The sequence below is a fragment of the Sander vitreus genome, chromosome 7 (genome assembly GCF_031162955.1).
Source record: "Sander vitreus isolate 19-12246 chromosome 7, sanVit1, whole genome shotgun sequence".
NCBI classification, from domain to species: Eukaryota; Metazoa; Chordata; class Actinopteri; order Perciformes; family Percidae; genus Sander; species Sander vitreus.
Genome location: NC_135861.1, coordinates 31,514,501 through 31,531,727, shown reverse-complemented (window position 1 = coordinate 31,531,727; position 17,227 = coordinate 31,514,501). Strand labels below are relative to the sequence as shown.

At 41.1% G+C, this 17,227-nt stretch overlaps 1 protein-coding gene and 1 long non-coding RNA gene across 2 annotated transcripts in view; one reads left to right on the top strand and one right to left on the bottom strand.

Moving 5' to 3' along the window:
- Positions 1 to 17,227, top strand: part of LOC144520388 (voltage-gated potassium channel subunit beta-2-like) — a 91,319-nt gene that overhangs the window by 47,719 nt on the left and 26,373 nt on the right. The window contains exons 5-6 of the mRNA XM_078254072.1: positions 6,808 to 6,852; positions 14,226 to 14,270. Coding sequence (XP_078110198.1) covers positions 6,808 to 6,852; positions 14,226 to 14,270 — 90 coding nt within the window. The remainder of the gene's footprint in view (positions 1 to 6,807; positions 6,853 to 14,225; positions 14,271 to 17,227) is intronic.
- LOC144520387 (uncharacterized) lies at positions 15,923 to 16,887 on the bottom strand. Its single transcript, XR_013502209.1, has 3 exons — positions 16,662 to 16,887; positions 16,213 to 16,522; positions 15,923 to 16,073 (listed from the first exon to the last, which is right to left on the bottom strand). It is a non-coding gene; the product is annotated as an uncharacterized LOC144520387 (long non-coding RNA).

Sequence of the window (17,227 nt, the reverse complement as noted above, 5' to 3'; positions counted from 1 at the left end):
ACTTGGAAAACAAAAGGAATGTCTCAAAATAAAATAAAATAATATAGGGGTGTCATTATTGTTAGCTTTGATTGGCTTATAAATAAGCCAATGGGTGAACTTGGGTCCGTGAGCTGACCAATCAGGTATCAACTAGGCTACGTTAGATCTCTAGATTTACGTCCTATGTTTACGTCCCCTCACGTCCCTTTAGGCACCTGCATCGGAACGTTGTATGGGCTGCTGTTATTCACTCGGTAAGAGAAAAAGAACAACATTTAGTGAATTAAATCAATTCTACATACTCAATATTATCCAATACTGGCTATGCCTTGTTGTGAATAGAGCGAAAGAGAGCTGTGCCTGAATTCACTGTCGTCATGTAGTTAAGGCAGTGAATTCCGTTAGGTGAGTCATTCCTTAGCACTAGGCCTTGAGTTCGCTAGGATCCATGCTAATCGGTGCTAATAGTGCAAAGCTAAAGGGTTAGCTAAGGTGCTGTATTCATATGCTAATAGGGTAATTAGCCACAAAAGGCTTGCGGACTACTGCATATTGCTTGTGAAAAGGCTAATGAGACTATCTATTGGTTATGGAAAGTAATGTTGCTTTTCAACACTGTTGCTTGCTGTGGGTATTTTGTTGAATGAATGTTAGTACAAATTGTGAATTTAATTGTTTAACTGGAGTTTATGGTGAAGTAAATCAAAGAGGGAAATATTTAGTGCATTCTTTCTACTGTTACCAGTACAGGGAGGGATAAATAAGCATGCATGTCTTAATGCCTCTAAATTACAACACTGTAGCTTAAGTTATGGGAAAATAATACAATTTGAGAGATTTGTACATGCAATTTATGCAATTTTATTTAGGATAGTGTTAATGTTACTAAGGTGGGTTCCATAAAACTTGAATTAGAAATGTATTTTTTGTATAAAGGTTGCCTATTAATATAAATGTCTTTTGATACCTGAAAGGGATTTATATACTTTTGATACATAAGAGAAGACATTTAATAACGGTTTTACAACTGAATAGAGATTTAGATATTTCAATATGGATTAACTGAAATATTACCTCATTTTATTTTCATTGTAGCCTAAGCAATTGATTTTATTACTGAATAGTAATAGAGAGAAATTATTTGGCCTTATCTACAAGTGGAGGAGGTGGAGATTTGAGAAACGCTACGCAGGGGAGGTCCAGTCCACAGACGGATATTGGATCACATCGACTCTTCAGATCCCAGAGAATTCCAGCGTTTAGAGATTCCCAGTTCAGTTGGCTGGGTGGCGAGCAACAGGATCGAGACTCTGAACTTAGATGGATTGCCCTGGATTCCTTCTTCATGGTGGTAGGACAAACAGAAACCAAACTCCTATGAACATCTCTGAACTCTTGTCATCCAGGAACAATTGAGCTCATAGAACTGAAAAGGGTTTCTGTTATGTGCGCATTTTATACACTTTTGTACACTTCTCAAACTGTATCCTGGTTTCCTAGTCTCTTTATTGATGTTCAATTCTCTGGCTCTTAACATTCTAGTTTTCTTCTGGTTCTGGTCCAAATTCACACTGATATCAACTTCATAACACTACTATGAGCTATTTCATAAATGTACATTCTTACATCGTAATAAGGGTTACAAATACTTTTTTTACTTGTGTCTCTTTGTATCTGCTAGCCTTAGCAACTCATTCATAAATGCTTTGTAAAGCATAACAAGTCCTCACTTTAGATGGGCTCACGCCATGTAGTCAACTAATGAGTAGTAAGTCATGAGTTACTCATGAATTGATGTGTTGGTAAGTGCTTGTTAAAGATGCATTAACACACTAACTATCCGTAGGCATATTTCTGAAGGCATGTCCAAATAGAACAATACATGTGTGTGTCCAGGTTCTGTTAGCCTTTGCAACTCATTTATAAATGCTTTGTAAAGCATAGAAAGTGTTCACTTTAGATGGGCTCACACAATATACTTAACTAACAAGCAGTAACTCCTGAATTAGTCATGGATTAAATTATTGGAAAGTATTTGTAACAGATGTTTTAACACCCCAGCTATAAGTTTAGGCCTATTTCTAAATCATAACATTTTATTTATGGCATGAACAAATGTAGGTCATTAACTTAAATGTAGATCATTAACTTCCTAGTTTTAACCGACCTTATACATTCCTGAGTAGCTAGTTAATAATGGTAAAATTACTTAATTTACAAATGGTTAATGCAGTACTTACAAATGTATTTTTCTAGATAGGCTTATTTACTATGAACAAACCATTTATAACTGTGTGAGCAAATGCTTTACTGATGATGAATTATGTATGAACCAAAAAATGAATAATGATGAACAACCCATTAACAAATAGGTAACTAATGCTTAATAAATGATGAATTATGTGTAGTTATTATAAAGTGCTACCATAAATTGTTTTCTTCTGCTTTTTTTGGTGTTAGTATTTTGTAAAATAATCTCAGCGGAAAAGCCCATAAATAAGTTGAACATGATGATTCATAAATAAACTGCAAAATTCTCAACCAATCTTATCATATAGATCTTTCCAGTATGTTTGAAAATGGTATGAATGAGAAGTGATATTGTAAGAGGAGATAAAATAATGATACATGGCAGAGTTAATTTTAGAGTAATTTATAATTTTGGAGGCAGGGGCGACAAACATGTAAATTATGCTGTGATTTTTTTTAATCATATTTATCCACGATAAAGGTAATGCAGACAACAGCTGTGCATAGCAGTGACCTTTACGTACCCATGTATTTTAAAATTAAAGAATCATAGCTAATGCAGTCTCCTTTGGCATCCAATATGTCATTCACAAAATAAAATTTGAAAGTTGTCGTCTGGCTTACACTCCATCTTTTGGCGATACAGACTGAAACTGATACCATGAAGATAATGAAGAACTGAGACTGGTTTGGAAAAATAGTGGACATTTTTTTCATTAAATGTTTGGATAATTGAGGAAAGAAATACAATTTTCCTACAAATAAGAGAAATTTGAATTTATGATCCAAAGCTGAAACATGTTTGTGTCAGTTAAACTTTTGCATCGGTATGAGGTGCTGAGGGGCAAAGTAGCGGTTGGAACACCGTGTGGGTTCCAAATTCTCTTTGCTGAGGCCAATAAACATCCCACACTCACAAAAAAAAGAAAAGAGGACAGGGTTTCTGCAGGTACAGCCACCCCACACTCTTCTAGTGGATCATAAGTGATGATTGAGAGGTATGACTTTTGTATAGGTCTATACATTGTTTTTAGGGATCTTTCAAAAGGTGATCTTCTGCAATATGTTTGATAAAATAATTAACATAATGCGTATGTGTATTATGTAGAGAAAATTACAATACATTTGTTACAATTAACTCATTTCATTTCACAATTCTATAGCCTTAGGATAGGTCAATATTATGGTGCTAAAACAGTCTCATAAGTATTTCCAACTTGTAAAACACAATTCACAAATGAAAACAGAGTGATTTATATTTGTAAATCTGTGTTGTATCTGTGTCTCTAATTTGTGCCTTGTGAAACACAATTCACAAATGAATGCAGAACGATTTGTATCCACTAATGCGTATCTGTGTCCATGCGTTTAATTTGTAACTCGTATTTCATCATTTGTAAATTAACAGTATTTTTCCTTGAATTTGTTATTTAAAAAATGTGACAAGGGTATATAAGCTTATATAAGCTGAAGCTTCTGACCCTACCCTTTGGTTACGACCAACAAAATTCATTCATTCATTCATTCAATGTAAATATATGTGTAAATCTCCTTCTATTTGTGTGGGTACTTTTGAGACTGTTTTTCTGCGCCGTTGTTGTTTGTCATCTGTTAAACTACATGAAAAAGCCTTGTCAAATGTTTCAGAGACGGTTGGCAGAATCTACTTGATGTTCCTCTGGGTAAGTTGATATTATTAGGACTTTGTCGTCAAATAAATTACATTTATGTTTTCAGCATCATTGTTTGCAGGCATTTTCAATTTGCTTGTGTTGTTATGACAGTTTACTACTTTTTGGAGCGTGCCAACATTCACGTTCTTGTACAGCTTGAACAGCTTGTATAACATCTTGTACAGCTTGTTAGCTCGTTAAAGTCAGCCTGTAACATGGGCGTTGCCTGGTCTTTGTATGGAATTGGCAGTCTGAAATGTTATTAAGTGCTGCTTAAACCCGTCGGCGAGCTAGTGAATATATTTGGTATCACATGAAACTAGAGGATCTAAGGAATCCATTGATACCAACCATGTCATGCATGCTTAACAGCCATATATAAAATAAGGTTCCAAAGTTAAGCCATTTTCAAAAAAGTCTCTCTCACCTCAAGAAATCAGAATAAAAATGGATTTATCATGTTTTACACTGTAGCTGTTGCCATAACTACAGATTTCAGATGATGTTGCAAGTTAAACTATAAAGAATACAAATTTAACATTTGCTCGACATATTGTAACCATATTTATTAGTACAGTAATTGCCACACACTGGATTAAATACATGCTTCTCATGTAAGACAAAATGTATGTGCAGTTGTACACCCTGATAACAAATTATAGTTTAATCACTGAATCTGCCATGTTTTACAGATCTGACTGATCAGATGCTGTCCTGAACACCTGTTTGACAAGGTTTACCTGGACCCACAAGACTCCTCACAGTATGAAGGTATTGTGGGACAGGTCTGAAGACAACACAGCAGCATCAGGAAAGATTCAGTATCCACAGGATGACTTATGTGACCTGAGAGCCTACATTACCAGCTGACACATCTTCAGTAGAAAAGAAACCCTTTAGACTGGTGGAGGGCATGAGCTGGACAGTTAACATCTGCTACTCTGTGCATTATGTATACACACTTTATATTTCCATTTCATTGACTATGAATAAAGTGCTTTATTTCTAAGCACTAAGGTTTGGTCATTTTTAAGTTTAGTAGTAAGGCTCCTTAAGTGTTACATAACATGTTTTTTCACAAAGACTTTAATTGCAATTGTTTATACAGGTGATATGTCTGATTTAATGCATGTAAAAGGGTCAAACACCAAGTCCATTTAACATCCTGACTATGAAAATGTAATCCTTAACGACAAGTAATAGTGACAGTAAGCAACACAAAACATTTGTTTAACAGTTAAACTTTCTTGTTTTGACAGATGACAATATGAATAAAACTAAAGTATTTTGAAGGGGTATGAAATCTAATCTGCAGCTTGAAAAACATTTCACAGCATAAATATAATGGACGGATAAAAACTTCAAGTGAAAATTTCTAAGTTACTTTGTGAAACAAGAGTCCCTTTCACACAGCCTGATCAATGTCTATGGACACAGTAGTCCTCACAGTAGCTGTTAATACTTAAGTTACTGAGCAGTTGAGAAGAACCTGTCGAGCAATTACTTCCTCCTGATGGTTTCTCATACTGTGAGGAGGGTCTGGTGGGTCCAAGTACACCTCATCAGTGGTCAGTCAGATCTGCAAAACACGGCAGATTCAGTGTTAGATTAAACTAGGCTATCATTTTTTATCATGGTGTACAACTGCACATAAATTTAGTCTTGAATAAAGGAGCAGCATGTTTAACCCGGTGCGTGGCAATTACTGTACTAATAACCATGGTTACAATATGTCGAGCAAATGTTAAATTTTAATTATTTATAGTTTAACTTGCAACATCATCGATTGATTCCTTAGATCATCTAGTTTCATATGATACCAAATATATTCACTAGCTTTACAACTGGGCCCACTAACAGTTTAAGCAGCGCTTAATAATATTTCAGACTGCCAATTCCAGACCAGGTAACGCTTACAGGGCTGACTTTAACGAGCTAAGTTATATAGTAAACTGTCACTGCCGCTATAACAACACGAAGCAAAATGTAAATGCACTGCAACAATTTTGCTGAAAACATAAATGTAATTTATTTGACGACAAAGTCCTAATAATATCAACTTACCCGGAGGAACGTCAAGTAGATTCTGCCAACCATCTCTGAAATATTTGACAAGGTTGGCATCTATAAGTGTTGCATTACCGCCATCTACTGGAAAGTGCTGGGATCGTCACTTGAGACAAGAATCGCTTCTGACAACAGCGTGGAAAAACAGTCTCAAAAGTACCCACACAAATAGAAGGAGATTTACACATATAATTACATTGAAAAAGTTAATTTACAAATGATGAAATACGAGTTACAAATTAGACGCACGGACACATATACGCATTTGTGGATACAAATCGCTCTACATTCATTTGTGAATTGTGTTTGCGGATACAAATCGCTTTGCATTCATTTGTGAATTGTGTTTGCCGACCTTAGTTGTCATTTAGCAGGGCAAATTGAAGCACCTATTGAAGCACATATTTTGCATTGCTAGCACATTCTGGAGCATAGGGACCAATACATATAAAACCACTGGCTAGTTCACAAAGGTCTTAAGCTACATACAGTAAAATGGCAAATTTCTATGATGCTGCCTTGGCTTTATTTAATGTTGGTTTGTTTACAGTTTACATTGCTAATTATTATTATGTTCATCGGCTGAGTGTGTGTCTAGATAACTGGTTGTTGAGTAACTGGAAAGTGAAAAATGCATGAGAGGTCTTTTAAAAAGTTTTTTTTGGGAGTCAGGAAAGCTGAACTCATCTTCTACATTACTATGTAGTAAAATGCAACTTCATATGGCATATGAAATAGATTACATTTCATAAACAATTCATTTTATTTCATTAATCAAAGAAACATCAAAATACTTTTCTTTCTCTATTTCTCTATCCCTGCTTTCCTTTCCCAGGGCTGAAGTTGTCTTGGGAAGTATCATAAAGAAGAAAGAATGGAGGTAAAATTTCCAGATTGTTTTCGCAAAACTAGGGGCATCATACTTGACAGTTTAGTTTAGTTTAACTTATAACCCTGATTTTTTTCCGACTTATTTTTAATTGCATGTCATCTGTAAGGTAATGCCAGACTGGCACATGTCAATACATCCCAATGGATTGAACTGCTATTCAGTCTCATTGCTCTGGTTAGCAGATCACTACCATATATATATATACATATAGCTTTGCTGTCAATTCGTTGGAGCTGCTGTGGTGTGTGCAATGCCGTTGAAAGAAACAGGTGTGTTTATGTATGTGTGCGGCTTGCAAGGGAAACTTGGACAAATGCCTTGCCATTTGTGTGATGAAAGACTTTGTCATTCATGTTCAGGGTGGCAGGGATCAGCCAATCAGTGCCTTTGTTTCGGTTTGCAGAAAAAACATGCTGACTGCTGGGTTTCCTTTTTGGAGTTAGTGGTGGGAGGAATCGTGGATATTATGAATTGTAGGCTACTAGCTGCGGTGTGCGAGTCATCCATCCACGTGTGTGTTCATAATTATGTAAGTAGACTGGTATAAATATATACATATCTTACAATACACTACATTATCATAACTTTCTGCTAGCCGCATGCTAACGCTCACAACAGTATTGCTCTCAAATATTTACTAAAATAATATAATTATTGGAGTGCTCACAGAGGCTATGTAACATGGAACTATAAGTTTGTTACTGTGTCTGCAGCAGCAAGGAGGTTGTTTAATTTAATATGGAGCTGATGTGTATGTTATTTGGTCAAGTGGCTAGCTAATAAAGTTAAGATATTCTCTGGTCCCTTTTACGAAATATATATTTGAAGGTAGGCAAAGTTTTTTAAAGAATTGGCATATTTTAATTTATAATGAAACATGAATGTGTTATTTAAATGAAAATTAATGGTATCAGATTGAATTGTATCTCATTGAATCGCACTAAATCGTTTCAACATAGAATTACACTGATTCGTTTCATAGCCCATGTATCTAGATATGTATCAGCTCGTTTTTATAAAGGAGAGATGCACACCCCTCATTAATGTAATATATATATATATATATATATATATATATATATATATATATATATATATGAGTCCTTACCCCAAGTGAAGGAGTTCAAAGAGAGCTGAGCCAGAAGGCAAAGCTCTCAATCTACCGGTCAGTTTTTGTTCCTACCCTCACCTATGGTCATGAAGGCTGGGTCATGACCGAAAGAACAAGATCCAGGGTACAAGCGGCCGAAATGGGTTTCCTCAGGAGGGTAGCTGGCGTCTCCCTTAGAGATAGGGTGAGAAGCTCAGTTATCCGTGAGGAGCTCGGAGTAGAGTCGCTTCTCCTTTGCGTCGAAAGGAGCCAGTTGAGGTGGTTCGGGCATCTGGTAAGGATGCCCCCTGGGCGCCTCCCTAGGGAGGTGTTCCAGGCACGTCCAGCTGGGAGGAGGCCTCGGGGAAGACCCAGGACTAGGTGGAGGGATTATATCTCTAACCTGGCCTGGGAACGCCTTGGGATCCCCCAGCTGGTTAATGTGGCCCGGGAAAGGGAAGTTTGGGGTCCCCTGCTGGAGCTGCTACCCCCGCGACCTGACCCCGGATAAGCGGATGAAGATGGATGGATGGATATATATATATATATATATATATATATATATATATATATATATATATTACATCCCAGCTTGTCTGCACCGAACACCTCGTGCATCAGGGAGTTCATGAATGCAGTAGGGTTGCCTTTCTCGCAGTCTTCTGGTAGTTCCAGCACTCGGATATTAAAATTGCAGCTGCGAGATTTGAGTTTCTGTTTCAGTGACATATTCTCAGATTGTGTATAAGCAAGCTTCTGTTCTATATCAGCAAGTCAGCATTCTGTCTCATTAGCGGCTGACCTCGGGGTCTTTCACCTTGATTGTATTAGAAGCCATATCATTGAGAAGTGAGTCCAGAGATTCTTGGATTGGCTTCAATTATTTTTTTTAATTTTTTGGGCATTTTTAGGCCTTCATTAACAGGACATCTGAAGAAATGAAAGGGGAGAGAGAGGGGGAATGTAGCAAAGGGCTGCAGGTTGGAGTTGAACCCGGGCCCGCTGCGTCGAGGAGTAAACATCTGTTTATGGGCGCCCGCTCTACCAACTGAACTATCCGGGCGCCCATTGGCTTCAATTTTGAGTTAAATGCTGAGCCAATTTCATGGGTAAAATTCGGGACAGGACGAGACGGAGGGGTAACATGAATTTCAAAACGCCGCACCAAAATGATTTATTAATTTCACACAGTGGAACACAGAGGTCTACGGAGCCCCGGAGGTGACATGGAGGAAGAAAAAGAAAAAGAAAGTAAAAAAAACAACAACAAAAAACATGACTGGAGACAAACACTAAACTCGAGATCTTGAGTTTGTGACATGGACTGTTGCAGCCAATGAGCAGCCAACGGGAGCTGGCTGCAAGACGACTCAATCACCATGAACAGGATTTTTTGGGACTTCTGGTCACCCTACGTACAATAGATGCAAGTTCTTGGCGGTCCATAATGTTACTACCTTGTTTAACCCAAGTCTTTCCTGAGGTTTCGTAGTTCTCTGGTGGCCATGCAGCCTGTGCTGATAGACAATCAGCTGAAAGTAGGTGCAGAGTTTATCTTAACACTGGCATGACAGAACTGAATCAGTAAAATATGTCTTTGAGCCGGGTTAAGTTATGTTAGCCCAATCAGCTGGTCTTCACTGTTAGCCAGCATCTCCTGGTAGTGGCAGGCTCATGACAATAGTGCAGGAAGATGATTTTATTTTTAGAGCAGATTTTTTTCCTAAATTCAATTCAACGCAATTAAATTTTATTTATAGTATCAAATCATAACAAGAGTTATCTCAAGACACTTTACAGATAGAGTAGGTCTAGACCACACTCTATAATTTACAAAGACCCAACAAGCACAGGTGAGACCACCTGCAAGGCATTTCTGCCGACGCACTTCCGCCAGTGCTTTTTGGTCCAGCTGCAGGGTCATCAGCCGGGAGCCACTCTTCACAGATGTTTCGCTCCTTTAATCCCGGAACACCTCTAAGTCAGCTCTAAGAGCCCACTCCCCTCCAGGTGTCAGCAAGGACCTCTCTCTTACTGTGCTACTGAGTGCCTCTCCCCCTTTAACGAACTGGATGGGCGGGAGCTGGATTGGTGGGCTGGTATGGTTCACTTTGAGCTTTCACAGGACTTTGTCATGACGCCACCCGTAGCGGCCCTGGGTCAGTGCAGTCTTGCAGCCAGAGATGATGTGCTGGAGGCTGGGACTTTGGTGGCCACAAAGTTGGCACGGCTCCTCTGTGCCGTAGCAGCGATGCAGATTTTGGGAGCTTGGGAGACTGTCATACGTGGCTCTGATCAAGAAACTTAGCCTTGCTTGGGGCAACTTCCATAGATCAGACCACGTGATGGACCTGTCATTGGTCCATCTGCCTTGCTGGGATTGGGTCACAGCCATGACCTTGTAACCCTCCTCTTCCTCCCTCCTGCCTTCTGAAATCATGAGCTATTTCCTTTCCTCCCTTGAGGCTTTGGACCATGGCTTGGGTAGTGTTCGCCATCCAAAACCTGCCGTGCCATGTTACACCACCCCCTACGTCCTCCTGGTGTTTCAGCCGGGTTATGGCCTGGTCTACTGCCTGCGATGCGTCCCATTTTCTTCCTGTTTGGACTTAGACTTTGGCACTCTGTACCACTGGGTCAGGTGAATCTTTCAGTTCAAACAGCAATCTCACTTTCTCCAGTTTATAGCCCAAACTGATGGTTTTCAGCGGAAGTCTCAAGGTGTTCTTTCCAAATAGAGCTGCACTTGACAGGCATCAGGGAAGGCCTATCCACTTCCAGATGTAATTGTTTGCCTTAGCATCCATCTTCAGGACTGCTGAAGAGGGGATGTCACACAGCTTTAAGGGCCACATGAGACAATGGAACAGGGTGAACTGGTAGCACCAGACCTTAACCCTTGTGTTGTTTCAGGTCATTGGGACCCGTCCAGTTTATTTGAAGTTTTGTATTGGCCTGGTGTTGAGCTTCAGAAGCTCAATGCCAGGCCAATACAAAACATCAAATAAACATATAGTTAACCCTTGTGTTGTTTTTCAGGTCACCGGGACCCGAAGGACAACACAAGGGTTAAACTTGCCATGTAGTAGGAGGCTTTGATCGATCTTCTTTAGATCAGCAGTGAGCTGTGCAGTCACAGAGACAGTCGTGTTTTTATCTGACAGGTCAGCTGTGTATAGCCTACCCAGGCTTTTCACCAGCTGTTCTGCCAGGCATGGAATCTTCTCGCCATCCACTGAGAAGGAGATGTCGTCTCTTCTGGCTCCTTTGCGGATTGAGACACTGTGAGATTTGGATGGCTTTATCTTCATCCTGGCCCATGTCAACAGTTCCTCAAATCTCTTTAGGAGTTTGTGAGTGCACGCTGCTGTCTGGAGGAGTGTGGTGACGTCATTCATATAGCTTTGGATAGCCGGAAGTCGCTGCCCTGCTGGGGATCTGACTCCTTTAACCATCTGTCTTCCTCCAACTAAGATGACCTCGAAGGCAGCTGTGAAGAGAATTGGGGAGATTGAACAACCCATGGCTATTCCCTTCTGCTGTTGGTACCACCCAGTTGTAGCTGTAGATGTAGAGTAGCACACTTGGAGATTATTGAAGTAGGTGGTTATGAGACTCTGGATGCATGGTGGGATGTGGAAGAAGCTGAGGGCGTACCAGATGAGCTGGTGGGGTACAGACCCATAGGCATTAGCCAGATCGAGCCAAACTTCATGGAGGTCTGACTTGTTGCGTTTGGCTGTCTGAATCTGTTCCCAGATCATCATGTAGTGCTCCACGCAGCCTGAAAACCCTGGTACGCCTGCCTTCTGACAGCTGGTGTCTATGTACTTGTTGGCCAGGAGGTAGCTGGACAAGCGGCTCGCCATCACCGGGAAGAAAATGTTCCCTTCCACATTCAGAAGCGCAATGCCTCTGAATTGGTTGATGTTTCGTGAGTCTTTTTCTTTTGGGATAAAAGTGGTGACTGCCTTGCACCATGCAGGTGGATAGATTTAGTTTTCCAGGCAACACTCATCATCTTCCACAAGAGCCTCAAGGTCATGGGGCAGCTCTTGTAGACCTTGTATGATACCCCGTTTGGTCCAGCTGCAGAGGCAGCTCTTGCTCGAGACACCACATGGTTGATTTCAGACCATTTCGGGGGGATGGTATTGAACTTTGACGATGGCTCCGATGGTTTAGGGATGTAGCCAGGTGGACCAAGAGGACATTCCCGAAGGTCGTCGCTTGTCTGGGTTTTTATAGCTCCCGTTCATTGATGTGCAGCCTCCTTGAATTCTTTTCCTCCAGCAACCCGCGGGCGTACTTGAAGGGTCATGGAAGAAGCTCAACCTTGCGACTTCTGCGTCTCCGGATTCTCTCTGCTCTCCTTAACAGTCCAAGTTTTCCTCGGATCTGGTCCCACCTTTTTGTGCTCCTTGGATCTTTTCCATGCTTTCCGTAGGAGGCGGCGCTCTTTTACTAGCTGGTGTATTTCCCTCTCCCATCTTCCGCACTGCTTGGGAAGGCTCCTCCTTTGCTGCAGCTCTCCAAATGTTCAGCTTAGCGATTTCGTTGCCTTTCAGGGTGTTCTGGAGGATTGTATGCAGGCTCTCATCGAAGCTTCTCCACTCATCCTTTTCACTGGCTTTCAGCCATTTGACAATGGCTTTTTGGCAAGGTTCCGTGGCTGTAGCTCTTCTGGGCTCATCGCTATCGTATTAAGATGTTCGAGCTGCTGGATTTGTGGCAGATGATGCGTATCCTCTTGCAGGGGCTGTCCTGGCGTCGTTCTCCCAGGTGCAATGGTGGGCTCAGTAGCGCTGTGGTGCTCAACCTGGCTACTGTTCCTCCTTGTCTGTTACAGTGCAAGCTTGCGCCTGGGTGTTCCTGCCACACTTTGCCTTCCCCTAATGGATTCGCAGGCCAATGTATGTGGTCACTTTGGTCCATTCACAGCTGCATTCTCTTATGATCCTTTCTTTGTTCGTTGTGTCCGTTCCAGTCGTTACCAGGTTGTCCATACTGTTTGGTCCATCTTCCATCCCGCCTCTCGGTGGACCATTGGGCTGTTTTATCTTTATTCTGCTTGTAGTTAGTGAGGCAATTGCTTCGCAAACGTGCGGACATAGTAACTAGCCCCTCTGTCCCTTGTGCAGTCTTCAGCCGGGAGTTGTTTCGCTCCTTTAATCCCAGAACACCTCCAGGTGGTGGTGCTGCAGGGGGTGGCAGGGACTTCTCCCTGCCGCCCCCTGCAGCCAGCCCTAGGATCCATCTCTCCCCCAAGCCTTGTCCTTTCTACGGAGCCATAGCCAAAAGCTCCCTTGCTCTGCCTCCTCTGCCAGCTCTTTGAGGACTCTCTCCAGTTTGGTGCCTCTGATGCCAACAGTCTTGAGGAATCGCTGGATGGAGGTTCCAGTGAAGCCCCTGCAACCATCTTCCACTGGGTAGGTGTGTGCTCTCCACGCAGCTTGTGCACATGCAGTTGCCAGTTCCGCATACCTCTCCTTTTTTCTTTCAAAGGCAGCCTCCAGCCCATCCTCCCATGGCACGGTCAGTTCAGCCATAATGACCGACTGAAATGACTTTTAGGGAGAAACCTCGGGTGGTGAGGAAAACTTCCTTTCAGGGAGAAACCTCAGACAGACCCAGGCTCTTGGTAGGCGGTGTCTGACGGTGCCAGTTAGGGTGTGATAATAGTCACAATAAAGATAATGGAACTATGACTAGAAATAGTAGTTGTAGTAGTTCATGGCGTAGCAGGGCACTGCAGTGCGTCACAGGGCATAGCAGGGCGCGGAGCAGCTGCAACCATGACATAAATGACTTGACACTGTCTGTGTTCCGTTAACATGGTATCAACATAACTAGTTATACATGCCAGCAAATAACGGCTAATATAATGGTAGCTATTTGCTAAAGTTAGCCTCTTAAAGTTTCTTCTGCATTGTCCGCTGCTATATATATATATATTATTTATATATATTTATAACTATTTATAATCTGGCAACGTTTGTTTTGTTTTTATTGTATGTTAATGGGGGTATCAGGGTGGTGACCCACAGGTAGTTGTCACGTGTTTGTGTTTTTGTATATACTTGTTCTAAAAGTTTGAAATAAAAAGCAAACGATGGTATTTGATTGTCAGAAATATAATAAGGGAATACTGAATGTCATTATAATATTCTATAATGCTAAAGTCATTGAAATATATTGTTTTCAGGTGTCATTTTAAAAGGATATATTTCCAAAGTCCGATTTCTTTTTTTACATATGTTCCCACATGCAGGCGTTCCAGTTTAGTCATCACCACCAAAATCTTCTGGGGCGGAAAGTATGTATAAGCTATCTTTTTTTCTTTCTATGATTGCACTGAATTAAATATGTTCCCTATTGGCCATATGCTAGGGTATTATAAGGAGGTAACATTACAGCAATGTTCTAATAATTTAATAATTTATACTCTTTATTGATCCCCAATGGGGAAATTACAATTAGGTCATTTTATTATTGTCCACTAAAAGTCAAAAAGGAAAAATGTTTTTAGAACTGCAGATTGATAAAGTAACATCAACTCCTGTCAGGCTCTTTTGCCACCAAGTCCAAGGGACATACGCATCATTACATTAGCTGAGTAAATAAAGAGGCTTAAAACAACAGCTAATGGTCAAAGCATGGTCATTTTTTTAACACCTGCGGCCTCATTTATAAAACTGTGCGGCGAATTTGCGTCAGAAGTGGCGTACGGATGAAACATAGGATGTGAGTACGCACAGAAATATTCAGATTTATAAAACACGCTGGTTTCCCTTTATAAATCACAATCAACTCTTCGGGCCCTATTTTAACGAAGCGCACGGCGTGAAGCGCATGGCGCAGGTGCGTTTAGGGTGTGTCCAAATCCACTTTTGATAGTTTGACGGCAGAAAAAAGGGTCTGTGTGCCAGGCACATTGTTCAAAGGGGTTGTACTTAGTGTCTTCATTAATAGACACATAGGTGTGTTTTGGGCGTAACATGCTATAAACCAATCAGAGTGTCATCTCCCATTCCCTTTAAAAGCCAGGCGCGTTTGTACCCTGTCGCATTGCTATTATGATGGTGGATTTGCACTGTAATATTTTTATTTGTAATCTTTTGCATTATTGCACATTTACTAATTTGCAGTTAAAATAACAATGAAATTATTGACTTTAGACCAGGTTTTTGTTGGTCAATGGAGCGATCACTTCCTGCTACCTCAAGATAGCAATACGCCAAGAATTAGACTGAACATACGTCCCTGCAAGACCAGCATGCCCATGGGCGCAAAGATGGTGCATTTGCTATTTAAATGATGCGGGCGCTGGACGGGAAATTGACAACTGCATTGGTCTAAAACTAGCACTTAGACACTTACGTCGGGCTTTGCGCTGTGCCGGGTGCAAGATAGGGCCTAAATGTGGCGCAGCTTTGGCGGCTTCATGTCACGCCCATAGTTGCCTAAAAATAGTCAGTGAAACACCCCCAATCAATATTCATTGATTGAGACATCATGGCAAACGTAGAGAGGAAAAACTAAAAATTAAACTTTACCCAATGTGAAGTAGAAGTTATTGTTGGAGAGGTGGAAAAAAGGAGGAAAATGTTATTTAGAGGGCACAGTGTGGGCATCACTAATGCGAAAAAAGCTTTTGAATGGCAAAAGGTGGCAGATGCTGTTAATGCCTCAGAAGGTCGGACCATAGCCAAAATAAAAAAGAAATGGTCTGACATTAAGGTCGATGCAAAAAAGCGCCTAGCGCTACATCAAGTGTGTCAGCCACGGGTGGTGGGCAGAGCTGACCCCTCTTGATGAGACACTTGCAGCTATCATCGGGGAATCCCTTTTAAGTGAAGTGGTGACTGAGGTGGAGGGGGACACAAGTGCAAGATGCACCGGATGACACAGGTACGTGAAATCAGTAAAATAAAGCAGTCAAGTCACATGTATGTACATAATGAAACTTTATTCACAAAATCAATCTCTATTTTAGTTGCAGGGTGTTCCAGCGGGGCCAGTTGTTTTGGTACTGCAGCTGAGCAGCCGTGTGGGCCCAGCGTCTCCACAGCATGTGTACCAACCCTCCGGCAGCAGCCGTGTCCTCACCAATGCAGTCCTGCAAATGCAGAGGGAAACCATAGTCTGTTAGAGAGGTGGCGAAGGAATTAAGAGAAATCAAGACTGTCCTGTCTGAAATCAACTGCACAATAAAGGCATTTCTCAATAAATAGATATTAAATATTATGTTTCCATACCTTTTGTGTTTCATCACTTCTAAACGCTGGCGCACAGCAGCAGCGTTTGGCTCAAATGCCTGGGGATGTGGGTTGGGGCCAACAAAGCCATCAGCATCAGGGGGTAATGGCATGTTTTTAAGCTGTGCCACATTGTGTAGCACAGCACAAGCTTGCACAATTTGGCACTTGTCAGGAGTGTATAGTAACCTCCCTCCAGTGAACAGCCCGATGGTGCTCTCCACAATCGCGCAAGCTTGGCTTGGCGCACGTAATAGTGCCTTTCCTCTGCACTCTGTGGGTTCGGGAAAGGTGTAAGCAGCCACTACCCCTTGCAAGGAAAGTGAAGGGATTAGACAAATGTAAAGCCAGAAGCCAGCCATCTTAACCAAAAGGGTCGTATACGACCCTAATCGGCACCTCTGATTCATATTTTAATCATTTAATAGCCATAAAAGATAGAGACTTACTGATATTTGTAGCTAAAAGCTAAGGAGTTAGCCGTCACGGGGGTGTCTTTAGTGTCTTTCTAGCCTTTGCAGGTGATTTTCTATCCAGCCTGGAACTTGTGCCTTTTTCGGGGTCGTTGAATTAAATCCAAAACTCTTACATCCAAGATTTATCCACTTGATGTCCATAATTTATCACATTTTCGGTCATTTCTGCCGCTAGCTCTGTGCTACCGTCTAGCATAAATCTCCCATGATGCTTTGCAAGAGTGTGTTGATGTTTTTCAACCAATGGGAAGGCAGGTCCGTCACACATTACGCCTTATATGGGTATCCGAGCGAAAAAAACAAAGATATAGTGGGAAAGAAGATCACTCCAGGTCAGAATAGTCTAATGTGATCAAAGATTGTCTATTACCGTTCTACAGAGAAGAATGGCATCACTGTTTTGAGATTTGGCATACATTTGGGCCTTTTTTTGAAGAAATGTAAATAGTTTGTCCTTTATATGAGTTATAATGTTCATTATGTTTATTTTTGCACTGGATGACTCCAAATATATAGAAGAACTGTTTTAAAAAACACAA